The sequence below is a fragment of the Danaus plexippus genome, chromosome Z (genome assembly GCF_018135715.1).
Source record: "Danaus plexippus chromosome Z, MEX_DaPlex, whole genome shotgun sequence".
Taxonomy (NCBI): domain Eukaryota; kingdom Metazoa; phylum Arthropoda; class Insecta; order Lepidoptera; family Nymphalidae; genus Danaus; species Danaus plexippus.
The window spans coordinates 8,073,784-8,086,084 of record NC_083559.1 but is presented as its reverse complement, the minus strand read 5'-3'; the positions used below and the strand labels follow the sequence as shown (position 1 = coordinate 8,086,084).

Genomic DNA, 12,301 nt, shown 5'->3' with positions numbered 1-12,301 from the left:
TAGAACTTATTTTTCTTGTATTTCGAGGTTTAATATAATAATAACTTAATAATTCTGTCCACAGACGAATGTTTTTGGTGCAAAAAAGTACGAAGCACTTAGATAAATTATGATTAACTATTGCAATAAAATTTTAAATAGCAAATTTGTAAATTTACTTATTACCAACAGCATAAAGAATGAAAAACTTAAGTTTAATTAATACATTAGATATACTTATGTACTGCGAAAAGATTCTTAAATCTTCTTTCGTTTTTGTACCCAATTCTTGAATCGTCAATAATCAAAAATCTAAATTGGTATCATGAATAAAATTTAAGTCAGTTTTCCTACCTGTACGGCAAGTAGTATTATTTAAACCCTCACAGACTTTTGATATCATTAATATTTGGTTTACTGAAATTACAAATTCATCAGGCCTTTAATTAAGGCCAGGCCTAAAATTAAGTCCAGCGTACATACAAATGTTGTTATACATATCATAAGGTTAGATTATATTTTTTTTAAATGTAATTGTTATGTAATACAAAAAAAAAATACCTAGTTCATCTATTGGATGAATTTGCTAAAATAATTTACATACAAATTCAGACTTTTATTATAAAGGACTTAAATGAGATAAAAGTGAAAACCCACTTAACCTTGCATAAAACTTATGGATCATAACTTAAAAATTCGCAAATATCATTCGGTGACTTCTTTCTACGGTGAAAATTAATCAGTCTTTGAATGTTATACTAATAAATATAAAGGCATAATTTAAATTTACTGCAAAATTTTCTGGCTGAAAATAATATTCAAAGTTATAATCAATGAATGTAAAAAAAATATGTTCTAATATATGTTAATGACGCGGTATTAAAACTTATGAGAGGTAACAAAAATAACAATGCAGTGCGCGCGGGCGCGTTTGAAGTGTTGAACGCTGTGCTCGATAGATGGCGTTGATAAAATACGCCATCAACCTAGATCGCGGTGTTAAAATTCTCCGTTGTGTGATGACAACCACGCGGTTCGAATGTTCATTGTTGTTAGTTGGTTGTGGTTGTCTATCACTTGTCTTCCTTTTGTTTGTTAGTTGTGGTTGTCTATCATTTATCACCCCTTTTCTGTATGTAATTATTTTAAGTTTGATATACATATAGTTATGCGAAAAGCGACCAACACGCGGGCGGAGCCGCGGGCAACAGCTAGTTTTCCAATAAACACTTTAGGAATGCCAATTTTTAAAAGTTGTAAAATGGATATAGTATGTTATCCTTAAGAGGTAGACATATGCCACCCGTGACTTTTCTGTAGACCTATGTAAAATATATAATTCCACCATACATTGTTTTGTAATATCTCAAAGGGGTTTGGCAGCGTTTTCATTAAAAGCTGACAGACGGCTTATTTTTTCCCGACCTCTTCAACAAATATCGTTAATGTATATTATCAATGTACAAATCAATAAAAAAACCTTAACAAATTAAAGAATCACGCTATCGAGTGGTGAAAACCGCTTGACAATTCGTGCAGTAGTTTTTCTGTTTATTGCGAACAGAAAGACGCGGCGGGGTACTTTATATTATAATATGTATAGTATAAAATTTTGGCATTGCTCAGGCCTCCTTAGTTTGTATCAAAAGCATCTGTTTACATCATAAACAATGGCATTGTAACCCAAATAGTCTTTTATAAGAATTGTTTCCCGGCTTTTATATACACGTATACTTATAAATGCTCAAAATCACTTTGCTTTATATTCAATGGATTCTTATTATTGTCGGTAATTTTTTAGTTACTTTCAAATTATTTTACTTAAATTTACCTTTTTGAAGGCGATACAAAGGTTATTATTGTTTTCAGAGTAGAGAAAAATATACAACGTTGTTAAAGAACGTAAACATTACCTGTTTTCCTTGAGAATTCAATGTATTTAAAATTTTGTCCGTTTATAATTATTTGTTAAATATGTTGCGAATTTAATCAATATATTCATGACCATTTCAAATATGAATACGTACGTTTAATAATATATAATAACGAATAGTCGTTCCATATATACTTACGAATTCTGTTTATCGGAATACTTTTGAATAGGCATATCTGCATCTAGATTATAACTTACTTTATCCTCAAATAATAACTAAAATAAAAAATAACTTTTAATTTTGCAAATATCACCTCCTGTTGAAAACGTATTATTTGGCCTGATGCAATAACCAAAGAGATAACATTTAATTGTTCATCGAGATTGAAATATACTAGTATCTATCTATATTTTTGTGACAAAAAAACATCACAGTGTGTTAAATCAATACCACGGCAAATTGGATGTGATATTCAATTTTAGATCGGGAGATTTTCAACATATCGTTCGTTAAAATATTCAAGAGCACGTTTATTATTTCAACGATATTTGTACACATATATTACCAAAACCCCTACGAGTTGTGGTAAAACATTAAAAATAGATCCGATATAACATGAAGTAGTATTATTTATAATTCTTCCTTGTTAAAACTAAAAAAATTACTGCCCCAAAAAATTTAAATAATGTAATATTGAAAATTATTTAAATGATATCTAAGTAAATAAAAAATAAATAAAAGATTTAATTGTTTGGAGGATTTTAATATATTTACGGACATTATTAGTTATTAAGGAAATGTTAAAAAAAATTGAGCAAAAAAAATGTTTAAAATTAATTGATTTCATTAAATATTTCATGAATTTGAGTGCAGAACTCAATTAATTATTATCACTGTGAAATATTGACGGTTGCCTATAAAAAATTTAATACTCATCCTACCATTCATAAAGTTGATTATAAAAAATTGGAAAATGGTCTGCGTATAAAAAAATTGGAAAATTTAAAATTTTTATATTCAAAATTCATTTAAAATATGAAATTTAGGTGCATATTTTTTAACCAATCTCTAAAAGTTACTATTTTTCTGCACTTGTAATTGGATTACCTCTGTTATACTAAAGTTTTTTTTTCATAAACGTAATAAGATATACTTTTCTTTACATTTCGCGTGTTATCTTGTTAGATCTTATATATTATTATATATTATCTTGTTAAACGAATTATAAACTCTATGAAAATTAAATAGCAACCTTTTCTTAAAAGAAAAAATATAATAATTAAACACACATACTTACAGAAGTAGGACTCTTTTTGCTCCTACTGGAAGAGAAATGTTCTATAACTTCCCAGTTAGATTTCTTGGGAGCCGGCGTATCCGCCGGGGAGGGCGATGCACGATGAGCTGTAGAAGGTGTGCTTCGTCCCGACTCGTCAGTCCGGAGTGGGGTAGCAGCAGATCGCAAGGAAGCGCATCGTCGACCGCGTAGCGCTTCCTGCGTTGAAAATTAATATTTCCTTATACATGATGACTATTAATTTAGCTTTAAATAATATTTTTTTTTGTTATTAATAATCAGCTTAAGTATTTCCTTTGTATTGTAATTTTAAAATTTTAACACATAGTAAGATATATATATATATATATATATATATATACGTCATATTATATCGTAGTCTCTGTTTCTCATTATAAACATACATAAAAAGCTCTCCATTTAGAATACCTACCTTCAAACTGATAATTGCTTACTGAAAAATAAAAACATATTTTATAAACGTATAAAAAAGCAAATACATTGCAGAGTAACAATAACAAAACTCACATTAAATTTAGTAAACAAACCAGTAAACAAGATATAATAGACAAACAAAATTAATATAACAAGCGGAACATATTTGTTCTCTTTGCTACGATTAAACGATTAAGTAAAATACAGGAGTCTACTGACACGTGCGGAACTAAACTTGATTGCGAGATTAAATTATGTTTCAGTTTCCAATCTGTTATATTCGAATAATTCCCTCTTCTTTCATTAAAACATGTAATTGTGATCCTGATAAGGTTTTATGCTATAAACAAGTTACAGTTTTCAACTGACAATGAAATAATTATTCCAACAATTGGAACCTGAGTCACTCAGAGTTCTGATATATATGATCAAACGTCAAAACACCTATAACCATTGTACAACTTTACAATTGCGATGATAAAAACGTACTATTAACAATTTTGATATAAATGATGGACGACTCTCATCTATCAATGTCTCTCAAATTAACATATTTCCACTGGTTCGGTTCAATATTTACAGACTGTGCCAGCTAATGAAAATCGTGTGCGTATGTGCAGAATATTCTGATTCACTTGTAACAATGTCACGAAAATGATTTTAATTGCATCGGGAATGCATTATTGTACGTAAAGTAATTATTTATGATAATTATCTGTTCATTAAAAAAGTCTGGTCCAGTTATGAACGGTTTTGAAGACGGAAAAAGGGACAGAACAATATAAATTCTATGTATAGTATATAAATAATACATAATATAAGTTACATAACATTAAAGAACGAAGGAATTTTATTTAAAAAATTTAGTTCGGTTAGTCAAAATAAAAAAAAAACAAAGAGGTCCATAAATTCAACAACAAAAAACAACCATAAGCAATTGTGCAATAATAATAACAAAATATTTAAAGTTGACTTACACATGAAGGATTCCGCACCTAAAAAGAAAAAAAAATATTTAATTATTTCCTTCAATTCTATTACATACTTAATTATGATCAACAAAGTTTGTACAATATAAATAATACTTAATCAATAACCTCAATAAAAAGATAATCTAGAAATATGAAATCATTATGGGTTGACATAGGCAAAGGGTAAAATGTTTGAACAAATCATAGCATACCCTCATTTAACATCAGTATGTAAAATGAAAATATAATTCTTAATCTCTCTTTAAAATTTCTGTTATTTTAAAAATCTTATTAATTACCCAGATTTTTGTGTGTTATCAAGAGAAAAGTATAATAAATGGGTAGTCTCTATATGAAGTTACAAAATGATTTATGACTTTCTGTCTTTTGGAGGGATGGCAAGTATTTTTCATTTTATTGATTAGAACTTCCTAATTATAGGCTTTTGTTTTGTTGATTTTTTGATACACCTGAATAGCATATTAAATCTTAGAAATTGTTAGAATAAAACATAATTTATATACGTATAAATTAACAGTAAGAAATATTAGTTTGAATTTTCTAAACGATCGTTATACACGAACTTTTAATTGGTTCATTAATTGTTAGAATTTCTGTATCTTTTTATTATTTTCACTAATTATTATTATAAAGTCTTATAATTATGTTTTGGTGGATATAGCTCAATAGAAAAAATCCCGTATATCTATCAAATCATTTTAATTTGACACATTTATTTACAAAATATTTTCTTCAAATATATCTTATTAAAAAAAATTATAAGATGAAAATATGTACCATATAATATGTAACATAAAGAAAATATATTTACTGCTTTAATAAAGTACTTCATGCTAAACTCAAACAGACATTTTCCTGTAAAAAATCTAGACAATATGTATCACGAATACCGAATAAAAATACAATTTAACTAATGCATAGATTCGTTAATTAAAAAGGTAACAACATACGCAAAATATAAAGTGATTACCTTAAAAATAATTTATGTTAATTTATATACCTTGCCTTTTTAATTATTAATAAGAACTACATTCACAAGACCAAAGATTGTTTATGTCATTATTATAATTTATTTTATTTATTACTCAGCTCCCCGTTAAAACATGATACAAAGTTGATATCTAGAAGCGGTTTACGAACGGGAAGTTATATCCTAAATCGATTGCAAGTTCAATGAAAGGAAGCTTGTTAAAAATTAAACATTAGAAATAACTTGATAACACGGAAAACATCGTGGAGTTTTAAATAAATTTTATGCTTCAAAATAAACTTAATATAAAATTACATCAAAAGGAAATAAAAGACGCCTGTACTTAGAGTCTCCTCTCATATAGAAAACTCTTTGTTTTATTTTAGACTGGAATCACAAAGGCATTAGAGACAACATCACGAATAGTGAATTATTTCAAATAATGAAATTTTCTCTTCTCCTTCACTTGACATTTTTATGCCGTGTTTAAAGCTTCTGTGTATTACGACTTTGTTTTAAAATAAAAAAATATGTTCAGTATTTTCCCTCCTTTAGACACATACAAACTTAATAATAAAAAAAAATTGCACAAGTATGAAGTGGTATAAAAGTGATCTTCAAATGTATATATGAAGATCAATTAATGAGATTTATTTATGACTTTATTAATTGTATGTATTTAAATCTCTAGCTGTGAAGTTTGTAAAATGAAGTTCCTGTAACAACAAAACCGTTAATTGGATTATATATCTAATCTTTTCAATAATTTTCGTATTAATGTTTAGTATAAAGATTAAAATTTATTTTAAATAATTATCTCAACCGAATAGATTAGTGTTTGATAAAAACACATATGACCGTATCTCAAAATCTTGAAAAAAGCTGGCTAAGTATAAGCAATGTTACCTTGACCGACCATTTGAAATTTAAATAAGGAACGTTATATTTTATGTCACAAGATCCATGGACGATTATTATCATAAACTAACAATATTTAAATATTTTGAAGCAAAACAAGCTTGCTAATATTATAACCACGTGTACATCTTTATTATTTATTTAGGCTCGGTAGAAAGAAATGTTTTCAATATTATATAATATATGTTTATACCATACTTGAAAGTTGTACATGTTTTCTTGTTTATTTTATAACAGCCAAATCATTATTTTCTTCCAAAATTTATCCTTATTTTATGATTCTAACTAAGTCTATACATACATAATATTATGTTATATGTATTTATTACATAATAGTATTTGTATTTACATTATTCTTTTCCACTTTAAGATATTAAAAGAACTTTATTTACGGTTATAGAAGAAAACTCTATATATTTTTTTTAATTACAACAATAAATATAATCCTCAATCAGTTTTCCACGTTACAAAAATTATAAGTAAGCTATAATCGACTTTATAAAGAGATCAGTACAATGAAGCTGCGGATAACCTACTATACCTACTATAAAATATAATAAACAAATACATATTATGCCCTTATAAATATCCACAAAATTAAAGACATTCTGATGTAAAAAACTAATTACTAAGTACGCATTATAGCAAAGAAAATACAACATAACAACTTCGTTTGTTTTCTATTTCTCCTACAGAGAGATAGGAACATCAAAATGTTGTAGTCAGTAATTAGGGGATATATATATATGTATATAATAAATACGTAACAACAGACATGCTTTAGCGATTTAAATGTAAGTGTATACACACTTGAGTCCAAATAGCTGTAGAGTCGAGACCTCAAATCTAGTTTGAATAGCTTTACCTAGTTTACAATACAAATGTCAAAGCCGAAAACATACGCTGTTATGTAGGTCGTATAATTTAAAATTACGTGCGAAATGTTATACTGTTGGTTACAATAGCTCACGATTAGATCGTAAATCTACTACTAAATCTCTTAAGGACGATTTCTCTTAGTTAATCAAGCGTAGAACATCACAACCTAGGTATGTGAAAATAACTGGCTAAATCTGTTAAAAGTCGAGGCTTGATAAATCGATTTCGTTCAATGTTACTTTTTCTTATATGACGTAGGCTAATATTATATATTTGAAGGCTCAGATAAATCTTTATTTCTTAAATATTACTAGAAATGCATTTCTGTATCTAAAGCGGAAAGGAATAAAACTTAATTTATCACTGAGATTCTTTAAAGTAAGCTTATAGGCAATATCTAATTCTGCAAAGTATTAGATTCCTTTGTGAAGATTTGTAAGTGGTAATGTTTTATATAATACGTATATAAGTTATTAAAAAACTGGGATGCAACGGACCAAGTAGATGTTTTAGAGGTGAAAGATTACATGTTATAAATATTTTGATATCCAATCAAATATAAGTTATATTCCTTAAGTTTTTGCGTAATTCATAATCCGATTGAAGGTGATGCACAAAATACATTATTTACGGTACAGGATAACGAAATTTTGTAAGTCCAAAAAGGTCCACGATGGCGTTATTAGAGTGAGCTAATACCACGACCAAAAATGTTTAGTTCAGTATTAAAATCCTGCATACGAAAGAGCAAATAAGCCGTTTCGGGTTTATTTGACGTGGTTTCAGGTGTATCTTTTAAAGAACCTAATGTTTTCGAGTTACATTCGAATTTTATTGTCCTAATGTTAGTGTATACGTATTTTATTATTCTAATCACGTATTTTATTATTCTATTCAATCAAGAGCGTCAAACTTTGTATTGTATGAATATGTTTAATGTAAATAGTTTTATTGTTTGGATGAAATTTATAGCTTTAAACTTTTTTTTTAATAAGATATTATTAAAAGAAAAGTTATCTACCTATATTTAATATGAACTTGCAAATAACACTGCACAATATGTTGCAAATTAATTTAAGCTGTTATTATTAAAAGAAATGAGGTGCATAAATGTTTAATTTCGCGGACATGGTGTAATTTGGTATTAATAAATTATACAATACAATTCATTACTTGTTGCCTTGAAACAAAGGCATATTCTTAGAGAAATCCGAAAATATTGACCTCATTCTGAATAAACATTGCCATCAGTAGAAGGTGCGAGACTAATTGTAACCGTTTGTACATTCAATGATATGGATAACCATTTAAATAATTTTATGAGGAGAAAACGAAAAATAAATTTGTTAAAGTTCAAAGGTAATAAATATCCTCAAGTAATAGAAGTACCCTCGAGCGCTGCTTGTTTCTTGTCTGTTGGCAAATTAATTTAAAATTAAAAGTCATATAATAACGAACTTGTACCTCATTTCTAAACAGGGAGTTTCAATCTCTGTTGTAAAAAAAATATTATTTTATTAATATTCTATATTTAAACCAACAGGCATTATTTATATTTTTTGCAATCATAATAAAAAAATATTAAATATTATCTATTTCCTGATAATACTACAATGTATGTTATGGTAAAAAAAAATGTTACTGAAGTTAAGTTAAATTACCCTACATAGCTTTTAAGTGACATATTTTTTTTATCCATCCATAAAATCTTGTTAAAAGTTGAAATTTTTTATCCTATGCTCTTTTAAGAAATAGATTCCTATAATAAAATAGTTACGAAATTATATTTTCAATATAAATTATTTAGTAAAATAACTTTTATAACGAACTCTAATGCAAATTTTTAATGTATATTTTCAACAAAAAAATCAATAGTAATAAACTATAATATAGCTTATAACTATAACAATAAATTAAAAAAAAAATATATTATAGTTATAAACATATGCATAATATTGAAAAAATATGACAAATACGAATTTCTAAACTAATCCTTATTCTATTAAAAAGCATCTCAATCTTGTTTATAATTCAATTGATTTCGGAAAACTATCCGAGTTGACAGAATAATGTATAGCTCACTAAGACTCATATTCCAGACACCATTCGTTATAAGGTATAATATGGCTACGACATATATAATTTTTATAAAATATTTTATTATAATGTATAGGAAGTATGCTTAGATTTATTTATTACAATAAAATAAATATAATACTATTCGTTATATATCTGGTTACTAGTTGCTCAGAACAGAACGCGTGAAAGATTCGTTATATAAATGAAGGAAAATAAACTTTTTTAGATGAACAACAATTGATAAATAGCTTATATAGTTTACTTATTCACTGACATCAACCAGGTAAGGTCTATTTTTATACTAAGTGTAATTTTTTTCTCTATTGGCTATTCCAGAGCACATGACTTTTTAAAGAATCTTATCGAACTTAGATCGAAAATTTTACAATTAGGAACATTAGCTGTTGGTTCCTCTTTCTCTTTTCATACGAGACTTTGACTGTTAAAGATATTCTCAAGAAAATAATCATTTTACTGAACATCCGCTAACCAACTTTTGTAAAGCAAATGAGGACCAACAGTTTTAATGGAGTCTTATAAAACGATCTAGATAGAAAAGGGTAAAGGAAATTCATGCTTGTTAATTACAAAATTAGTTAAAGAAAAAATACTTTATATACTTTAGTTATAATGAGAAAATATTACAAAAGAGATCGCCACAAAAAAACACTCATTCCTGTTTTAAAAGTTCAAGCAAGTTACGTTCCCCTTATCCTCTTTTGATTTAATTTTGCTATGAGGTTAATAGAAATCACGAACATAAAAGCATCTCAACTCTAAAGTGGTCTAAGTTTTCACTGTGTGCTCAGTTGTGAAATTTATATTTCAAACTTACTTACTAACTAACTAATAACCTTTAAATATGCTAGTACCTTTTTTCTTACCGACCGATAAGGACCGAGGTTCCAAATTCTTATTTTACCTGTTCCTAAGTTGCATTTTTAAAGGACTAAGTGTTATTATTTTAAGAACTACATTATATAATTGATCTCAATAAATAAGGTTGCATGTAAGAGTTAAACTAACACCAGTTGCAATCTTTTCAAAAACTATTTCGACGATGTTAGTTAATATTTATTTCAAATATAAAAACTATTTCCATTATTCTAATTTTTCTACTAAGATCCTATTAAAAAGAATTAAAAGTATCATTTTAAATTTAATATTCCTTAGTATGTTTGTATTGTATAAAATTCAGAATGTAGTTTTGTATTCTTAGATTTTATGTCTGGTATTTATAAAACTATACTTAGGAATAAGCTGTGTCTAAAATTTTTTTATTCATACTTCATGTATTTTAATTTATTTTTAGTAAAATAATCCTACAAAGTGGGAACGTTTTAAAAATTGTTTAGTAAATTTTTTATAATATTAGAAAATTATCTATTGTAATATTAATTAGACAATTTGAAAATCTTTTATGTTAATAAGAATCAAAACAGCGTTTATTTATTTTGCACCACATAAAATTAATTAAAAACTAGGTTACTCTGATTCCTTGTCAAATTAAAATCATATGTAATTAAAATTTTATACAATAGTCTGTCTGGTTTTTCACATCACGTAACATCCTCTTGTAAAATTATGATTTGAAAAAAGCTTAGTAAATTTTTCAAAATATGGATTTTAACTTCAGCACACTTTTATGTAATGGAGCTTTTGTAGTGCTTAGAAACGATATTGGTAAATTAAAAGTAAGTATTGCTTAAAGAAGTAGTTAGTTAAAGAAATAACATAAATCGATATGCAGAAATGGTTTGTGTGATATGAGAAGGTAAATAATGATAAAATTATCAAACATATATTAATCCAACAGAAATCTTGCACGGATAAAGATTACTTATGAAAGAATTTATCGACCGCAGTGGACAAAAATGATCAGAGCAACTTAATTAATATAAAGGGTCTTTTAGTGTATAAATGTTTTTTAAACCGCAATATTTCTACCTAAACAAATACTACTATTTTTTTAAAAAAGTGATTGATAACTTTTAACCTTCAAATAACAAAGCGTTACGAATGAAAGCGAAGTTCAGAAGCTTTTGGTGTATATTTCATAATTGTTTCTGAAAATTGTTTCCAAAAGTTTTGTTGTACATTCGCCAAACACTAAAAAAGAGTTTTAAGGACTATAATGAAAAGTTTTGCAAAATATTTAATGTTAAATAAGTACTTACGACACTGTGTCCACTCCGGCTGCGAAGACTGAGCCTCATTTTCCAATCTCGCTTAGTGGCTCCTCCTTCCGAGCTGAAGGAACGCTTTATTGGCAACGACATTATTACTACGTTAGCTTTATAATCTTCTATTTAACAAACATTATGCGTCTCTGCCGCAAAAAACTTCACTTGAAAAGGTCACTATATCTCAATATCTAACCACCATTTCCATTTTTTAAATACATTGTCACTAATAGCACTTCATTAACAAATTTTACATGGTATAAATAAAAAAAAATGAAAATCAAACACATTGAACACCAATTTAGCACTTTGTATTTTAAATCATAAGAGACAGGCGATAGATACACTCACACAATATTAAAAATAAAATTGGTTTTCTATGAACATGTAATTAAACAGATAATTCAAGATGTCACTATTACGAAAATCTGAAACAAAAGAAAATTTATAAATAATTTTATAAATAAAATATCAACATTTCATGATTAACTTTCAATGAAAGAAAACATAACTACTGCTAATACTAGTGCAGTGATTTTCTTTGATCTGACAAAGTTTTTTTTCTTTCCTTAGATAAGAAATACATGCTGCATTTCGAATAGAGGAAAAATTTTGATAATTACTTAATATTAATTTTTACAAACGAATTTTCCATTTATGTTAATAACAAATGAAGGAATATTTTATCTCAACAA

At 26.9% G+C, this 12,301-nt stretch overlaps 1 protein-coding gene across 3 annotated transcripts in view; it reads right to left on the bottom strand.

Annotated features, from left to right (window-relative positions):
• Positions 1 to 12,301, bottom strand: part of LOC116777305 (adenylate cyclase type 6) — a 92,206-nt gene that overhangs the window by 48,521 nt on the left and 31,384 nt on the right. For 2 of the 3 annotated variants that reach the window (XM_032670777.2, XM_032670776.2), the window contains exons 2-4: positions 11,601 to 12,034; positions 4,563 to 4,580; positions 3,151 to 3,348 (exon numbers count right to left, since the gene is read on the bottom strand). In XM_032670777.2, the coding sequence (XP_032526668.2) occupies positions 3,151 to 3,348; positions 4,563 to 4,580; positions 11,601 to 11,702 (318 nt within the window). In that variant the 5' untranslated portion in view covers positions 11,703 to 12,034. The remainder of the gene's footprint in view (positions 1 to 3,150; positions 3,349 to 4,562; positions 4,581 to 11,600; positions 12,035 to 12,301) is intronic. The other variant, XM_061526296.1, reaches the window with a different exon arrangement.